The sequence below is a fragment of the Chiloscyllium punctatum genome, chromosome 38 (assembly GCF_047496795.1).
Source record: "Chiloscyllium punctatum isolate Juve2018m chromosome 38, sChiPun1.3, whole genome shotgun sequence".
Lineage (NCBI taxonomy): Eukaryota > Metazoa > Chordata > Chondrichthyes > Orectolobiformes > Hemiscylliidae > Chiloscyllium > Chiloscyllium punctatum.
In genome coordinates, this window is record NC_092776.1 from 23,968,301 (window position 1) to 23,988,523 (window position 20,223).

Genomic DNA, 20,223 nt, shown 5'->3' on the forward strand with positions numbered 1-20,223 from the left:
ACCCCATTCCCAAATAGCTTGGGTACTTAATATGATACTGCAAACAGCTGCAGGGAATTCCACTATCTTGGAGTTGGTTTTATATACAGTTGAATGTTATAAATCATTATAAGAAGCAATAAATGATATGGTGTCCCTTCGGTAGAACACATGTTTTGACATTGTTTCAATTTCATGTTTAGATTATCTTGCTTTGCATCTCTTTATGTCAAATCAAAAAATTATGGATTTCACAACATTTGAATTAGGAAGGGAGTATGCCATTCAGCCCCTCCGGTCGACTCCACCATTCATTTAGATCATGGTCAGAAGTTACAACACCAGGTTATAGTCCAACAGGTTTATTTGAAATCTTAAGCTTTCTTTTCCAAAAACTTGGATATTCCCTAATGAAAATCTTGGATTAAAATTACAAACCTTCGCTACACAAATTAACATAGGTAGTTTCTAAAAGTGGACATAATGGGGGAAAAATTAATGGGGAAGTAGATACTAGTGTGCAAAAGAAATATGTGAAATTTGTAAACCCAGAAGAGAATAAACAGCTATTTTGAAATTGAGACCTTTTTATTGGTTCCCATTTACTTGTCGTTCAAACTTGTAGTTTTATTTAGGTTATCAAACTATAAAACTCGAAAGGGGAAAATAACTAATTATGGATTCTCTTACTTGTTTCAGATGGAAATCCAAGTTGAAGATCTCATGAAAGAAATAAAAATGACAAAGGAGCGGTTGATCTCTCAGGATGCTGCTGCCAAAAATGCCATTCACCAATTGCAACGAAATGTAACTTTTCGGATAGAACAAGTAGGAATCCTCTTCATCCTTGTGATAGAGTCATACGGCATGAAATAAATCCTTCGATCCAATCCCACCCATGCCAAACAGCTGTGCCCATTTCCCTCCAAACCTATCCTGTTCATGTACCTATCCAAATGCCTTTTAAACATTTGTAATTGTACCCGCATCCACAACTTTCTCAGGAAGTTCATTCACACATTAACCACCCTTTGCATAAACGATTTGCCTCATGTCTTTTTAAAATCTCTCTCCTTTACCTTTAAAAATGTGCACCTCGTCTTGAAATCCCCCATCCTAGGAAAATGACAACTACCATAAACTCAATCTGTACCCTCACTTTATACACTTCTATCAGGTCACCTCTCAACCCCTCCTATGCTCCAGTGAAAGAAAGTCCCATTCTATCCAGCTTTTCTGAATAACTTGAACTTTCCATATCCAGCAACCTCCTGTTTCTTCTGCACCTTCTCCAGCTTCATAACATCCTTCCGACAACTGGATGACCAGAAGTGAACAGAGTCTTCCAGAAGAGGCCTCACTAATGTCTTGTACAACCTCAATATGACTTCTCAACTCTTGTACTCAAAGGACTGGGCAATGAAGGCAAGCATGCTAAACGCCTTTTTAACCATCCTGTCTACGTTAATTGTATAAGCCCATTGATCCTTGTTTGTTTTGCCAAAATGCAATACCTTGCATTTATCCAGATTGAACTCCATGTGTCATTTTTCAGCACATTGACCTATTTGGTCAACATCCCTTTGTAATTTTAGGATGCTTTCTTCACTCTTTACTGTGCTGCCAATTTTGCTTGCAAACTTACAAACCATGCCTACTATATTAATGACAGACAAAGGAGGACCCAGAACCAATCTCTGTGGAACACTAGTGGAGACAGGTTTCCAGTCTGAAAAGTAACCCTCCACCATCACTCTGTTTCCTGCTGTTAAGCCAGTTATGTATCCAATGTAACCAACATCAGCATCAATCTTTTTGGTAACTTCATTGAAAAACTCAATCAAGGTTGAGACACTATTTTCCTTGCACAAAACAATGCTGACTATTCCTAATCAATTCTTGCCTCTGAATGTCCATAAGTCCTATCTTTTATTATCACCACCAATAGTTTACCCACAACCAAAGTCAGACTCACAGGTCTATAGGTCCCGGGTTAAAATATATGTGTAATTTTTAAAAAATATATATTTTTGTATAGAAATTATTTATTTATTTTGGTCTCCATCTTGTGAGCTCTTCCTACGTTTTCCTGGGGACAGAATGAACTGAATATCTTCCAATCAAACAGGAGAAACTGAGTTAATATGTTGGTCATTGAGTTTTACTCAAACTTATTTTCTGGATTTATCTGTTTAGTTTTGAACAAGATAAAATTTGATGCAAAAGACTCAATAGAACTAACTTGATTCTGCTTGTACTGTTTTGTTTATCCTATCTTCTTCATCCATTTATTCTATATATACAATCTGAATTGACATGGTGTGGTTTTGTAGCTAAGTTAGGAAAGGTTTGCATCTGTCAGAAAAATGTGCTGTCTTGTAAATATCACATCAGTCAGAATGTGTTTTGTCCTGAGTAGCAGCTTCTATAGGAGAAGAGGAATCCCTTCGCTAATGAAAAGCCATCTTTTAAAATCTCCTTCACAATCATATTTTATTGGTTATTTTAATATCAAACTGTTCAGATGTTACAAAACACCTCCAGTGTAAGTGAGACTTGAACTTGGGCCTTCTGGCTCAAATCTAGGGATGCTGCCACTGTGTCGCAACAACTCTAACCATGATTTTATTTTGTATGTCTAAACACCAGGACAAATGATACTGATGGCATCGATTGTGTCACTTGCAATTTAAAAGCTAGTTTGATAAGATTTGAAGTTGGATTTTTAACTAATTATATAGGAGTGAGAGTATTTAATGCTGTGCCTCTCTTTTGTGTACTGCGGTTTCAGTGTGAGCTGAAGTTGTAATGAAGTGCCAATCTGCAGCTAGTAAGACCGGTATTAAATTGAGGAATGTCTGGCTGTCAGTTGTGATTTGCATTGTAGGGGTGAATCTAGTTGCATGGTAATTTGCATAAATCAGTCTTAGTGCTTTGGTAGGTGACAATGGAATGGATCACTTTCTAATATTTTTACAATAACTGCAATAATCTGATAAATTTTCCTGGAACTTTTACTAGACTTCTGGTTACATTTTAATTCTGGCTTTACACCATACTAGTGTTATACCCTACAAGTGGCAAGACTTGGTGGCGTGAAAGGATTTTTTGGTGGATTTGTGTTGGCTGCACTGAACTGCAGTGAAAGATTTTTGGGGTTCACTTTAACTTGAGTCTTACAAATAAATTATATGCTGAACATATGAGAGTAAATCTAAATTTTTAGTCTTAAGATTCATTCAAGTGTATTTTCAGAAGTTATCAACTTTTAAGTATTATTTATTTTGTACTGGTAGTAATAATAAAAGCAGCAGTTTTCTGTCAATTGACATTGGAACGCCACCTCGCTACTCTGGTGGACACATTTTTCTTGTTCTCTTCTGTTAATTGAAGTTCTCCTCCTATTTTCAATCGTCCTTTCTTGTGCACTAAACCACTCAGAATTACTGATTATTTACCATTGATGGCCACTACCCTGCGTTCTAATCTATACCTTTTGAGTCAGGAGGCCCAGATTTAAATCCTGTCTGCTCCACAGGTATGCAATAACATATCTGAACAGATTGATTAGAAAATATCCCCTAACCACTACTCTTATTTGTAATCAAAGGTGCCCTGAACTCTAATTGGCTTGCCAAAACATGGACAGCATGTGATAATTCAAATTTGACTCAGGCCATTTATGCCCAATTCCTGACTGGTTTCTCTAAAAGTAATGGTTATTTATGTGATGTCACTTCCTGCTGTCTGATCTAATTCTTTCTGATATGCTAATCAGTTTGAAAAATAGCCCCTTTGTGCCAGCTTATCTGCGTCAACCGGCCAATTTCTTACTGATAATGTGGCACCAATGAAGCCAATTGTGTCTGTCCTGGAGTATGTATATAATGCCATATCTTAGTGACTTTAAAATCAATCAAAATGTGCTAACAAACCAATAATATATTTTAACTACTGTAACAATTGATGTCTAAATAAATTTAAGATTACCATACAAAATGATTAGGCCAGTTAGATACTTCATTGACAAACTAAACTTTTAAAAACATAACCATGTCCTTTGAATAACAACCTTATACTGCAAAGTTTTTATATTTGTTAGCCAAAAATTTACAATAAATTGAACCATGAAAGCAGCCTCAGTGTTTTGCAGCTAACCACAATCAAACGAAATATAAATTTACTCCTCATTTGCTTAATCCAAGTTGAAATGATTTAATTATTGAAAAATATCTTAATCCTGCAATTTCATTAGGCTGTCACTTTTATGTTCAAATCTGTGTTACATTGACATTAAAATTGAGTGTGATAGGATCAAAAAAAATCCATCAAAAAATCATTGTCAGATCCATGTTGAAGAGTTTGTGAAGCTATATGAAGAAAAGCAGGGAATTCTGGTGTTTTGAACCAGTAGTTCTTCCTCAGCCAATTACATCAAGTATATTAATTGGTATTCACTTCACCTCCAATTATGGATAGCCTGTTATCGCCAATGGTTTGCAGATCATGTTGCAAGTTAATATAGAAAGATTGACTGTGATGTTACATACCCACAATCAATGCCGTTGAAAATTTCAAAGAATATGATGAATTCCACAGTTAACTATCACTTGCAAAGTGAGTGCTAATTAGGGCAAATAAAGTTTCTGATTTTTCCTCTGGTAGATTTCTTTAAAGTTTGACAGACTCCAAAACCATAAGCAGCAGTGACACATTGGTCTTCATTGCAGTTGTCTTTGCTCACATTCTGCAATGTCATTTTTAACACACAAGTGCAGGGGAGTAAAGTCCAAAGCAAAAGAATACAGTGAGATGTCAGGAAAACTATATTCAAGACTGGGTTAGCTATTAGTGAATCACATTTGCTTGTAACCTTAATTCAAGTTACTTTTACTCGAGCATTATAACATAAATGGGCATTTATTTCTGCAAATGAACCTGAGAAATGAATTGGTTCTTGCTTTTTAGACAAACAAAAAATGTGAGGAGGCTCGTCAGGAGAAAGAAGCGATGGTAATGAAGTACGTTAGAGGAGAGAAAGAAGCCCTTGACCTTCGAAAAGAGAAGGAAGGAATTGAAAAAAAATTAAGGGACGCAAACAGAGAACTGGAGAAATTGACAATGAAGACCAAACAGCTCTCACAAGAGAAGGCAAGATTACAGCAACTCTATGAGGCAAAGGTAATTTCTTTTAAGTCATGCAGTGAGACTACACATTGCTGTGAACTGCAATAAGCTATTTTTAAGATTCCTAATCCCAGTTTTGCTCTCATTTTCTCACTTAAGTCAACTCAAGTGGCATATGGTCCCACAAACTGGAGCCTATCCTACAACTGCCTATTCTTCCAATTTAACTGGATGATAATTATTCATTTTGAGACCCATTGAAATCATACTTGACTAATGAGTGTCTCCATCAAGAGTAGTTGCATATTAAATAGAAAAAAATGGCTTTTTGTGCTTTGCCTTACGACCACCGTACTAAATTTTCCAGATTATAGTCTTTTTTTTAATTCTTCCCCACGTTTCCCAGATGTGTGCACACACACATGTACACTCATAAGCACGCACCAACTGTGCAGGCAATAGATCAGGCAACCCAGGACATGAAACATCCTCATTAGGATAGTCTTTAATACCTCAATTGTCAACTTTGCATATTGTATTTATCAATGAGGTATCATGGGGTGAGAGTCATTGTTCTTTGGTTATCATAATTTTCATAATTCTTGCTGGTGAGCTGAGCAAGATGTCAGAGGAGGTGGTGTAATATTGGTAATGTCACTGGACTAATAATCCCAGGGGGTATGAGTGGTCAGGGTCAGGGTCAGGTAAGTGTGACTGAATGAATAATTCAGTTATGGAGATCCTGAAATCATTCGACCCTCCGTTCCTGCAATTGTCCAATAGGTTCAAACTTTGGACAAAAGTGGGGTCAACAAACTGATGATGGTAGTTTGGTGACAGGAGCCATTATAGTTGGGGAAGTAAAACAAATGGAGTCATGGTAGGTCACTGTGCAATCAGGAGGAGAATCAAGTTCCCCGCAGCAAAGAGCATGAATCCCAAAGGCTGTCTGGTGCAAGGATCCAAGACATTTCCTCATGGCTAGAGAGAAAGATCTCATTATTGTGCTTCATGAGAATACCAGCAGCATAGTTAAGACTAAGAAAGAGGTTCTGCTGTGACAGCATGAGTGGTTAAGGGCTAAACTAATAAGGTACTGCTGAAAAAGGTAATCATCTATGAACCATAAGTTGGTAGAGAGTCAATGATCAAATAGTTGAATGCGTGGCTGAAAAGCTGATGTGGGAGAAATGGACTTCAATTCAAGGGACAATGGCTGCACCCTTGGGCAAATCATGAACAGTACTAGTGGGATGGCCTTTCGTGAAACATGCTAGTACAAATGTCCTGGCGAGTCATGTAACTAATACTGTAGAGAGAGTTTCAACTAAACAGTAGGGTTGAAGGGATCATGTGAGGTGAGATTTGGAAAGTTAAAAGAAAAATAAAAGATGCAGTATTGGAGGGTAGCAATATTGTTCAGGCACAGATGACCAGGGCATGACGGAGTGAACAAACATAAGGTACAGCAGCAAATAACGTCAGGGTGGAAAAGATTGCTTTAAAATAATAAGTGTGAGAAACCAAAGATAAAATTTAAAACAAAAGTAAAGTGCATTCTTGTCCATAAGGATAAGGTGAGTAAGGCAGAGAGGCAAATGGTAACAGAACAGAGCGAGTAAGTTCAATGTAGGGAACAGTACCCAGCAAAAACCAATGCCACTACTTCGGAAGATAGATGAATTACTGACACAAATTTCGATAAATGTTTTAGATCTGATTATCATTAGAGACTTGGATGAAAGTTAATTAAAGTTGGAAAATAAATATTCCAGTATACACAGAATAGAAAAGGAAGGGTACCCATGATAACAAAGAATGATCTAATTTAACTTAATGGAAAGGGATCTTCACTCAAAATCTTGAAGTAGAATCAGGGAGGAGATTCTAAGTAATGGGAGCAGTTGATTCATCTTTTAACGGTTGTCTTTATATCAGAGACAGCATTAGACAAGAAATTATTGGATAAAAACTGAATGTTCAACAAAACAGAAATTGCTTGAAAAATTCCATGGGTCTGGCAGCATCTGTGAAGAGAAATCAGTTAACATTTCTGGTCCAGTGATCCTTTCTCAGAACTGCATTCAAAGCTGCAGGCTTTAAATGTTTGTTTCATGGTTACAGGAAGGCGAAGCTGCAAAGCTCAACAAAGATGTTGAAAAACTAAAAGAAGACATCAATTCCAACATCATCAAAGTGAAATGGGCTCAGAACAAATTGAAAAGTGAAATGGATACACACAAGGTTAGTGCACTTTCTAACTGTTTACATAATTGTATCCAGAAACAACAAAAACGTAGTTCATAAAACATCTCATTTGAAAAGCAGTCTTCTCTCTACAGCATTGAATGTTATTACAGGAGTACAGGGAATTGAAGGATGGATCATGGTGTTTTTATTTTTGAAAAGATGGAAGTCAAAAATGCTTACAATATTAAAATTGGTATCTCATTTGTCTTAGCCAAAAAAAAAGCTTTCTCCTGGAATTGTGCTTATGCATACCAGCTGGGGATGACAACTGATGATTACACACTGTTCAGTGTCATTCACCATTCTTGATATACTGAAACAGTTCATGTTTAAATGCAGTAAGCTTGGGCTAAATTGCAATGTTGACACTATATAAATACCAGGAAATGACCAACTCCAACAAGAGTGTCTAACCATCTCAGCTTCTTGTTCAGTGGCTTGTGCATTACTGAGTCCCCCACTACCAATAACCTATAGAATGATAATTGACAATAAACTGAACTGGACCAGCCGTTTAAGTACTGCTGTAAGAGCAAATCAAAAAAGCTAGGAATTCTATGCAAGTAATTTGCTTCAAGTCTCTCTAATACCTGTCCACTATCGACAATGCAAGTCAAGTTTGTGATAGAATGCTGAATGGGTGCAGCTCCAATAAGAGTCCAGGAGCTCGCTATCACCTGTACAAAGCACAGGTGAATGGCCACTGTTACAACATGAAGTTGAGTCCCTCTGCTAAATAAACGAAATACTCAGAAAAGCTCCCCCCACCTCGAAATCTGTTAAAATATGATTGACAACTCCCAAATGCCACTATTTAAAGATATAACATCAATTTATTTTCAAACTCTAAAAGTGAACAGTAAACAACAACTATTCACATCTCTAAGCGCCTCCCCCCCCCCCTTTCTTAACTGCTTGCTATCTGCCTCTAACTCTATAATAATACGCTGTTCCAATAAGACATTTCATAAAATTGCATCGACTTAATTTCAAAACCACACAGTCTCCGTTGTCTTCTGTGTCTTCACTCTTCTGGCTGAGGATCTCCCTGGGTTGTCATGTTTCTTTTTTACTGTGAGTATGTTTCACGTGAAAAGGTACCTTTGGTAGAGAGTGTTTCTAATTTCTTTGAGAACAAGATGCTAGATGGGAAATTATCTTTCTAGTTTCTGTCTCTTTGGCAGTTTCTCACTGATCAATTTTCAAAATGTCTGCATTTTTTTTTATAACCCCCAACATTGGATTGTCTTATTGGTTCAATGTAGGCAAAACAATAAATTCAAATGCGATTGGGTTTTATTATCCTGGGGCATAATTTAAACTGGTTAAATTTAAATTGCTGTCAAAACAAAGCCAAAACTCGGGTATCCATTTCACAGCCAAATGTTACATATTTTCAATTTTCCAGTCCACTCTGGGACTGCCATCCAGTCATATATACAGGTGCTTATAATCTCTCATTTCAGAACAACATTCTTTCTCTCTTAAAAGTACAGTACACTCCTTCAACTTCATACCAGTCCTACATCCACTGTCTTCAACGTTCACCCCTATACCAAAGTTGAAAAATGGAGGAATGTATACCATCCATAACATGTATTACAACAACTCATTTACATTCCTGAGACAGGACCTTCCAAACTCAACATCTACCACTTAGAATAGTGCTTCACATACGTTTCCCCATTGTGTACTGTTTTGATACTTCAAAATTGCCTGCTGCCAGACCTGTGAAAACACTGAATGATCATTTGCCTACTTTAATGCTTACTGCACCTACGTGCTTACCTTCAACTGGTGTACAAGGAGACCGAAGCCAACTTGCACATTCCTCTCTATTATAACCATTCAGATCATAATCTGCTTTTCAGTTTTTGGTCCTAAGTGGATAACTTCATATTTATCAACGTATACGCATTATGCCACGAGGGCAGCAAATGCATGGGAATATAACCACTTACAAGTTCCCCTCCAAGTTCCACACCATTGTAACATTAAGCTGTATCACTATTCTTTCATTTGCTGGTTCTCCCTTCCTCACAGCACTGGTGGTGTACCTTTACATCAGGACTGTAAAGGCCCAAGAAGAACACTCGCTACCACCATCTCCAGGGCAATTATCGATGATCAATAATTGCTGACTTAGCTAGCCGTGTCATTAGCCCACAAAATAATTTTTTTAAATGCCTACTTGTCAAGAGGAGACTTGAAAATGAAATCCAGAAAACTTATGAATCAGACTTCTCTGGGTTATTTAATTGAATAATATGGTAATGTGCAATAACAAATTATTGTGATAATCTTCATAGACTCCAGGTTATGGAGTATCCAACCTGATCCACACAGTGCATAAAAAGGTGATCACGATGTGGAGGTGCCAATGTTGGAGTGGGGTGGACAAAGTCAGCAGTCACACAACAAGAGGTTATAGTCCAATAGATTTATTTGAAATCACCAAGCTTTCGGCGCATTGCAGAATCATTGATAGTTTTGGTGCAGTCGTTGTCAGTTCCAGTGCAGCCTTTGTTAATTTCAATGTGGTCACTGTTAGTTTCAATGCAGACATTGTCAGTTTCAATGTCTGCACGGAAGTCCATTGCTGTAGTAATCGGCGCTAAATGCTCATCCTGAGAAGGATGATTACTGCAACCCTGGCTATTAGTACTTTGTATTGAGTCTATATCAAGCTGTTAGCATTTCTATAAAAGGTGTTGGCTGGACCCAGACACTTCGGTGGGCAGTGTACATTACCCATGTGTATTCTCTCCCCCACCTGCCTTAAACTAATTAACTGGGTTGTGAGTGCACTGTGCTAGCATTCTGGTGGCCTCAGGCAGTGTCTGTATTTGCTCTGCTGTCTCTCTCCATATTGTGGTCCAGTGCCCATCTTGTGTGTCAACTGATTGCTCACTGGCCATCTTGTATCTGTATGCCTAGTGTCACCCTGCCCCATGTCATCTCCCACTTCAGAAGTAATCGAGGAATTCTATTTTTATCCTCTGGAACCTGTTCCTGAAGTGGTGGTTGAGGCAGAAATAGTCATCACATTTGAAAAAAAAATTACAATATGCCAAATGCAAATCTAGTATCATAAAGGACTAAGGACCAAATGGTCTGCTTCTGTAACTTTTCTATGTTGTTGTGTTTCACTCCTATATCCAATGTAAACACTCCTCACCTTTTGAGTGAAGCAATAAGTTTTGGTTTTTACAACTACTTGTATATCTTTGCTTTATGTCTTACTGTTAACTTTAATGTTCTGAATTTATTTTGTCTAGCCTTTTCCTATTCCTGACTGATGAGATCACTTCAACATATTAAATAGTGTAGCACATGAGCTTCTCAAATCTTTGTTTGCAGATTGTTACTTGTACATTTTTGATAATGTTTTTCAAGATGGAAGTGATGAAGGCTAGCACAATTGCAACATTTAAAAGGCGTCTGGATGGGTATATGAGTAGGAAGGGTTCAGAGGGATGTGGGCTGGGTGCTGGCAGGTGGGAGTAGATTGGGTTGGGATATCTGGTCGATATGGATGAGTTGGACTGAAGGGCCTGCTTCCATGCTGTACATCTCTGACTCTATATAAAATTTTAGGATTCCAGCTCACTTGTTGCACTTGCTTCGTAATTTGAAATTCTTTAGCTATCAAGGGGGAAAATTCAACTTGATATTGTCATAATTGTGACGATTTAAAATAAGTACTGTTAATTCAAGTTTAGGACCTTATGAATTTACAAATTCAGCCCAATTCCGTATCTTCTCTTTGAGCAGTTTGAAACATATCACCACTAGATGGCACCTGGGTGCAAATTGCAAATAATTGCTTTCTTTTTAAAATTATTGCATTTGCAGATTAAACATGCAGTGATAACAGAAATAAGGGACAGCGTTTCTTAATTTCGTAATCCGATCACTGATTGCTTTTAACATTGTATTTTGAAGCTCCAGAAATAGTGGCAAAAATTGGAAGTGCCAAAAAAAATTGCAAAAGTTGACTTTGTGCAAATACTGGATGAAATGCCCTTTCATGCCTGTGTGCACTGGATTATATAATTTATGTTGCTGATGCTAATCCTTAAGCATTTCTGGTGATTGCCAGCAAGTTTGTTGCTGGAACCACTCGAGCTAATTTGAAATAGTTTAATTTGCCTGTTGTGCAATTGAATTTTTCACTTCTATCCTGATCCAGCTCAGGTTTAGAGGAGCAAGTTGATAACAGGTTTAAACATAATGCTGAAACTTTACCACGAATCAACAATGTAAGTAAGGACAGATAGAGATAGTGGAACAAATAGAATGCTGACGAAAGTAGCATCTGTGGAGGGAGAAACATAGTTAACGTTTCAAGTCAGATAAGAACTATAATTCTGAAGAATTATAGTTGGAACAGGATGGACTCTTTGAGGGTATTTCCTCTTGTAGGTGAGCCAAGAACAATGGGACACATTTGAAGAAGGAAAGGTTTTGCTTTTAATGGTAGAGATTAGATTTTCTTCCTCTTCTAGCATCTTTAGACCCAGTACAACCCATGGACAAAACCAATGTCATTTACAAAATTCCATGCAAGGACTGCCACAAACACTACGTAGGACAAACAGGAAGAAAGTTAGCCACCAGGATACACGAACACCAGCTAGCCACAAAAAGGCACGACCCTATCTCCCTCGTAGCCCTACACACGGATGAAAAAAACCACCATTTTGACTGGGGCAACACATCTATCCTGGGACAGGCTAAGCAAAGGCCTGCCAGAGAATTCCTGGAGGCCTGGCACTCCAACCACAATGCCATAAACAAACACATAGATCTAGATACCATCTATCAACCCCTCAAAACGAACAGGAAATGACATCATCACAAACCCCAGGAACCCCATCCAGGAGAAAAATATAAATAGAAAGCAGGAGACAACAGCTTTGTTTCATTTGGAGGTCGCTACTGATGATGTTACCTAGCCAGGTAATGAAACGTCTGGATATCAAACCTACAGCTCAGCGAGCAAACCTACACCCTAAATCTTTAGACTGGAATTCTGTTCCTCAAAGCACAGTGAAAGCAGGTCATTGAATTTAGCCATGGTAGATTTGCTCAGATGCTTGACAGACAAGGGTGTTATAGGTTATTAGGTGATGGTTAGATGAAAGTGGAGTCGAGGCTATCGCCACATCAGCCATTGTCTTATTGAATAGCGAAAGGCTCAAAGGGCAGAACGGCCCATTTCTTCATCTAAGTTCTGTGTCCTTATTTTATGTTTAGAAAAGTAAGACAGTCCACCTCCAGATTTATAGTTTGCAATGGGACATGTTTATAGTGGTTGTTAGCGAAGGTGAAGGGGTTAACTTTTATTAAATTGGTGGGGAAGAAGGTACCTGAGGACCTTGAAACTATTTGCATAATTCGCTTGGACTGAAATGAAGTAGGGAAGTTGGGTGACCAGCTTACTGGGAATAAGGGCAAAGGATTCAGTGGCAATTTATCAAGAAGGTATCAATGTTTAACATGGTAAAATATCATGGAAGTTTCCATTAACTGTACTTGTATTCCTTTGATTAAGCTGTAACAGAGAAATCCAAAAATGGGCTATGGAGACCGAAAAGATAACATTTTGAAGAATACTATTTAAATGTGAAATTGCAGAACAACTGTTTCATGAAATGGTGTGAATATTCTCCCTTCAAAGTCTGTTAAATGAGAACTTAGCCCTGATCATATGTCTTTTACTAAGACTTATGGGAATGCAAAGAGGTGAGAAGCAGCTGAGGCAACTGAATGGACAACCTCCAACCTCATTACAGCAAAGTCCTTGCACTTTCTTGTTAGGGGGAGCAAGAGGAGAGAGACACAGCAAGTAGACGTATTAGTGGTACTGGATAGATTCTGAGAATTATCTTTGCTGTTCAGAATACTTTTGGACTGTTGAGTGTTTCATTAGTAGAGATGTTTAGGGGGGTTGCAAAGTTTGTTTATCAGTTATGCAGTTTTATAGCTTAAGATATCTTGATGAAGGAGACCAGTAAAAATCATGAAAGTATATAATATTTATGACTACTTAGTGGATTGTAATAGAATCACTTTAAAGTATTTGACATAGTTGACTAGAAATCTTGTAATATTGTGGAATAATTAGTACTTGTAGTATTTAGCCATTTTACCAGAGTAAAATTTAACATGCATGTTCTTTGCATTGTTATAGGAAACCAGAGAAAAATTGAAGGAAACAACAGTCAAATTAACTCAGGCTAAAGAAGAGGCTGAACAAATTCGAAGAAACTGTCAAGACATCATCAAAACCTATCAGGTTGGTTTGGGTTTGATATTTGTCATAACATGCACTTTATAAATTCTATTCAGTTGCCATACACTTTGCCATCTGTTAAGCCATTCCCTGTACCTTGCAAGCAAAGCACCCCCAAGGTTGTTTTTCGCCCCTCCTGTGAGGCCTGCACATGTCAGGAGCCACTGGAAGTGGAAGCCCTGCAATGGCATGCCTATTGATGTGTGCAGGCCTTCTCAGCAACTGGGTAATGGCGCAGCTTAGAGGGCATGTTGCTTGCAATGCATTTTTTTTAAACCGGAAGTGTTTTGTCTTAAATAATACATATTGGAGGATAGCTGTATGATCTGTGAACCAGCCAAATGGAGTGCAAGTGCCCAAGTGTCTCATTCAGTATTCCATCCAATAAGATCCTGCTGCTTTTGTTGATTTGTTTGCATTTTACAATTTTTTAAAATGTGTAATATTTAGTTTAAAGTTGCAATGGTTGGTTAATGGACCCCAGTTGACAAACTCTGCCTATGTTTGTCAGAAATTATGTTTATTATGTTAAAGAATGTTCCAGACAAATGGAAAAGCTTAGTGGGTGTGATGTGAGTCTTGGGTAGGCTTCTTTAAGCATGAAAAATGCTAATAGAATTTCGTGTAGAGTAGGTATTGAGCAAACGACAAGACTGCTTTGTTGCCTGCCATAGTTGTTCATCTGTGCACAGTCATATTCCCAGTGTGGCAGGAGTGATTCAATGTAGCTGGCTAGGACTTTACCCCAAGGAACTCCTGAAAGTTCTGGGACTGAAATGATTTACCTCTTGCAACCATAATCGTACTACTTTGTGTTCAGTGTGACTGTAGCCAGTAGAAATCTTTCCCCGAATTTCCATTGACACAGTTGTATTGAGACTTCCCACTTGGGTAAATGCTTCCTTGATGTCAAGGGCAGTCACTCTCATTTCATCCATGTCATTTAGCTTTATTGTCCAAATTTAGACCACAGCTGTAACGTAGAACCCAAACTGAGCATTGGTGAACAGGTTGTTGATGAGTTGAAAGTGCAATTTGTTAGGACTGTCAGTGCTACCTTCCATCATTTCTTGCTGATTGAGAGCACAGTAGTGATGATAATTGGCCAGAATGAATCAGTCCTGCATTTGAGAGAGAAACTGAGTAATTTTCTACTTTGTCTGTAGATGTCAGTATTGCACATATATTAAAACAGGATGGCTAATATGAAGGCTAGTTCTGAAGCAAAAAAGGACATTGTTATAGCTTGTAGCCTTTTCTGTATATGATGCATTTCTCTGTTTCTTGATATTACACGGAGAGAATCAATTTGGCTGAAGACAGGCATCTTGCTTGCACATAAGCTGAAATGGATCATCTATTTGCTATTTCTTGCTTAGGAGGACTGTAGATGTTCCGGCCTTGTCTTTTGCATTGACCCCCTGGATATTGGAATCATTGAGAATGGACATGTTCATGAAGGCTGTTCCTGTCTTCCTGGTGAAGCTACAGCACACTATTTCTGCCATTCAGCATGGTTGTCAGACTGTTGTAATTTGTGACTGACATCCGAAAGTGTTTCATGGATATAACTTTTGACATGATAGTGCCAGAAAGCATTATGGAGGGTATTTTTTTGTGAAGATGCAACTTTGTCTCCACAAGGCTGTGCCTTGTTCACTCCTATCAGTCCTATCCTGGGCAGGTGCATTTGTGTTTGGCACAGATTGGTGTGGACAAAGTGAAGTACGGATATTTCCTAGTTTCTGTTCTCTTGCAGTAGGATCAGTCTGGCAGTGATTATCCTTAAAAATTCACGTGAATCAAAATGTGTCTTATCATTTCACGTTTTGAGACAAATGAAAACTGTATTTCAAAACTTTATCTTGAGAGTATATCTGCTCCTTTTGCTATGTACAGCATCACAGCAGAGACAGGCCCCAGGCATTGCCAGTGTCTAAAGAAAGCTGCACATTCTAACATTTTACATTTTCATTTCAAATATTAGTGTTACACTTAATCATTTGCTTTATGACATTGGTGACCTTATTTGTCTTCTCAGGAGTCGGAGGAAATTCGATCCAATGAGTTGGATGCTAAACTGCGTGAAACTAAAGGAGAACTAGAAAAACACTTGCAGGAACAGTCTGATCAAATGGAGGTGAGGTGGGGCTTTCAAATATATTTGGAAGAAATTACACTGATGCATTTGAGGTCTTGAATGAGTACTTTTCTTCAGTATTTACACTGATGTACCTGTCAGGCAGGAAAGATGGTCGTGTGAGGGAACCTTGGTTGACGAGGGAGTTTGAATCTCTAGTAAAGAGGAAGAAGGAGGCTTACATAAGGTTGAGGAAACAAGGTTCAGACAGAGTGTTGGAGGGATACAGGATAGTCAGGAAGGAGCTGAAGAAATGGATTCGGAGAGCTAAGAGACGGCATGAAAAGTCTTTGGTAGGTAGGATCAAGGATAACCCCAAGGCCTTTTATGCTCATGTGAGAAACCTGAGAATGACGAGAACGAGTTGAGGTCCAATCAAGGACAGTAGTGGGAGACTGTGTATTGAGTCGGAAGAGATAGGAGAGGTCTTGAATGAGTACTTTTCTTCAGTATTTACAAATTGTTGAAGAGGAGAGTATGAAATGGACTAGTAAGTGAGAGGAGCTACTTGTTAGGAAGTAGGATGTGTTGGGCATTTTGAAAAACTTGAGGATAGACAAGTTCCGCGGGCCTGATGGGATAGATCCTAGGATTATGTGGGAAGCAAGAGAGGAATTTGCAGAGCCGTTGGCAATGATCTTTTCGTCTTCACTGTCAGTGGGGGTGGTGCCAGGGGACTGGAGAGTGGCGAATGTTGTGCCCCTGTTCAAAAAAGGGAATAGGGATAACCCCGGGAATTACAGGCCAGTTAGTCTTTCTTTGGTGGTAGGCAAAGTAATGGAAAGGGTACTGAGGGATAGGATTTATGAGTATCTGGAAAGACCCTGCTTGATTAGGGACAGCCAGGACGAATTTGTGAAGGGTCGGTCTTGCCTTACAAGTCTTATTGAATTCTTCGAGGAGGTGACCAAGCATGTGGATGAGGATAGAGCAGTGGATGTAGTGTACATGGATTTTAGTAAGGCATTTGATAAGGTTCCCCATGGTAGGCTTATGTAGAAAGTCAGGAGGCATGGGATAGTGGGAAATTTGGCCAGTTGGATAGAGAACTGGCTAACCGGTCGAAGGCAGAGAGTGGTGGTAGATGGTAAATATTCAGCCTGGAGCCCAGTTACAAGTGGAGTTCCGCAGGGATCAGTTCTGGGTCCTCTGCTGTTTGTAATTTTTATTAATGACTTGGAAGAGGGAGTAGAAGGATGAGTCAGTAAATTTGCAGACGATACAAAGATTGGTGGAGTTGTGGATAGTGAGGAGGGCTGTTGTCGGCTGCAAAGGGACTTAGATATGATGCAGAGCTGGGCTGAGGAGTGGCAGATGGAGCTCAACCCTGTCAACTGTGAGGTCCATTTTGGAAGGACAAATAAGAATACGGAATACAGGGTTAACGGTAGGGTTCTTAGTAAGGTGGAGGAGCAGAGGGATCTTGGGGTCTATGTTCATAGCTCTTTGAAAATTGCCACTCAGGTGGATAGAACTTGTAGGAAGGCCGATGGTGTATTAGTGTTCATTAGCAGAGGGATTGAATTCAAGAGTCGTGAGGTGATGTTGCAGCTGTACATGTCCTTGGTAAGGCCATATTTGGAGTACTGTGTGCAGTTCTGGTCGCCTCACTTTAGGAAAGATGTGGAAGCTTTGGAGAGGGTGCAGAGGAGATTTACCAGGATGTTGCCTGGAATGGAGAATAGGTCGTACGAGGAAAGGTTGAGAGTGCTAGGCCTTTTCTCATTGGAACGGCGAAGGATGAGGGGTGACTTGATAGAGGTTTATAAGATGATCAGGGGAATAGAGTAGATAGTCAGAGACTTTTTCCCCGGGTACAACAGAGTGTTACAAGGGGACATAAACTTATGATGAAGGATGGAAGGTATAGGGGGTTGTCAGGGGTAGGTTCTTTACCCAGAGAGTGGTGGGGGTATGGAATGCGCTGCCTGTGGGAGTGGCAGAGTCCGAATCATTGGTGACATTTTAAGCGGCAATTGGATAGGTACATGGATGGGTGCTTAAGCTAGGACAAATGTTCGGCACAACATCGTGGGCCGAAGGGCCTGTTCTGTGCTGTATTGTTCTATGTTCTATCCTCTATTTACAAGAGGACTACCAGCTGTAAAACAAAGGCAAATTAAATTCTAATATAACCAGGGCACATAACCTATGTAGGGATATTCATCAAATAGATTTTCTTTTAAAATTTGGATTTTTAAGGCCCCAAGTGAGAGAACATGATTGCTTGGTTGCAGGCATGTATTCAGTCCGTTTTTGCGTAATCCGAGAGTTAAGAAAATCAGTAGATAATGAACTAAGGGTAAAGCCACTGCAAAGTAAGAAACTATGTAATAGATGAATTGAAAGAAAAATATCTCATTCGATCATTGAGGCTTTAGAGAAAATTCAAAAATTCCACTGAGGTGAAATTGCTGTGTATGTGATCAATGCTAACTATAATGTATGTACAGTGTAAATATAAATGAAATGAACAAGGTTGGATATACAGAGGAGGTCATTAAGGAGCATTTGTTTTGTGAGTGGTTAGAGTCCTTGGAAAATTCTCAGTGCATTACAGTTGGATCTGCAGATAGAAACATGGGAGCAAAAGCACATCATTCAGCCTGTCAAGTGTGCTCTGCCATTCAATCAGATTGTGTCTGGTCATCTACCTTTACTTTCCCAAGCAACTTCCATGGCCCTTGATGTCATTAATCTCTAGAAGTCTGTCGCTTTGAACATGCTGTGTTTGAACTTCTGCAACTCCAATCAGTGAAGATAGACAACAGCACCTCCTCCATAATAATCCCCAACACTGGATGTGTAATCAGCCCACTACTGTACTCCCTGTACACCCATGACCATGCAGCCAAATTCTGTATGACAGCCATCTACAAGTTGCTGATAACACCACCATTGTAGGCCGGATATCAACAATGATGAGTCAGAATACAGGAAGGAGATAGAGGGTTTGGTGTTATAATGCAATGATAACAATCTCTCTCTGAATGTCAGCAAAACAAAAGAACTGTTCATTGACTTCAGAAAGAAAGAAAGGAGGAAATGCCCTTATCTACATCAATGGAGCTAAAGTGGGGAGATTAGATTAGATTCCCTACAGTGTGGAAACAGACCCTTCGGCCCAACAAGTCCACACTGACCCTCCAAAGGGCAACCCACCCAGACACCTCTCCCCTCTGACTAATGCACCTCACACTATGGGCAATTTAACATGGCCAATTCACCTGGACTGCACATCTTTGGACTGTGGGAGGAAACTGGAGCACCCGGAGGAAACCCACGTAGACACTGGCAGAATGTGCAAACTCCACACAGACAGTTGCCCGAGGCCAGAATTGAACCTGGAACCCTGGTGCTGTGAGGCAGCAGTGCTAACCACTGAGCCACCGTGAGGGTTGACTGTGTCATGTTCCGAGGAGTGACGCTAACCAACAATCTGTCCTGGGCCACCTATGTCAATGTGACAGTCAAGAGGGCACAACAGCGTTTCTTCCTTAGGCAGTTTGGTAAAATTGGCATGTCCACAAGGGCCCTCAGTAACTTTTTACAGATGCACCATAGAGAATGTACTATCTGGGTGCATAAGTTATGGCAATTGCTCTGCCCAGGACCATAACAAACTACAGAAAGTTGTGTACACAGCACAGTCTATCACTTAAGCTAATCTCCCAGCTATTTGTACTTCTAGTTTTCATGGTAAGGCTGCCAACATTGTCAAAGACCACTCCCACCCCGGTAATACTTTCAAACTCTTCCAACAGGCAGAAGATATAGAAGCTTAAACACATGCATCAACAGATTCAAGAAGACCCTTTTTTTTTCCTGCTGTTATTAGACTGCTGAATGGACCTCTATAATTTCAAAAGTAATGTTGACTTTGCTTTGTGCAACTCCTGTGCAGTCATAACCTTGTATGTCTTGACCTGAAAAGTACCCTATGATCTGTATGTTCTTGTTTGCTATGATCTGCCTGTACTGCTTGCAAAACAAAACTTTTCACTGATCTTAGGTACATGTGACAATAATAAATGGAATCCGAATCAAAATCCCTGGGGTGGAGCGTTCCAAAACAACTTCACCCTTTGAAGGAACGTTGATACTGGGATTCCAGCAATAATACATAATTGAATGCCAAGGGATAATGTTTAGATTCTCTTTTGTTGGAATGGTCATTATCCAAGTTTGAGCTGACCAGTGTAATTGACATTCTCACTATACAAGTGCCAGAGATCATCCAGGTCTTGTTGTATTTTAACACTGACTGTTTCAGTATCTGAGGAGTTAGAAAAGGTGCTGAACGTTGTGCAACTTCAAAGAATACTCCCACTTCTGACATGAAAATGGTTGTCTCGGAAACTACCCTGTGGAACTCGTGCAGAAAAGCCCTGAACTGAGATGCCTGGCTGCCAACAACCGCAACCACTTT

General features: G+C 39.3%; 1 protein-coding gene across 2 annotated transcripts in view; it reads left to right on the forward strand.

The window, feature by feature from the left end:
* The window catches only part of ccdc186 (coiled-coil domain-containing protein 186), a 117,066-nt gene that overhangs the window by 50,310 nt on the left and 46,533 nt on the right, over positions 1-20,223 (forward strand). For both annotated transcript variants that reach the window (XM_072557373.1, XM_072557374.1), the window contains exons 4-8: positions 679-807; positions 4,948-5,160; positions 7,231-7,350; positions 13,553-13,657; positions 15,696-15,794. In XM_072557373.1, the coding sequence (XP_072413474.1) occupies positions 679-807; positions 4,948-5,160; positions 7,231-7,350; positions 13,553-13,657; positions 15,696-15,794 (666 nt within the window). The remainder of the gene's footprint in view (positions 1-678; positions 808-4,947; positions 5,161-7,230; positions 7,351-13,552; positions 13,658-15,695; positions 15,795-20,223) is intronic.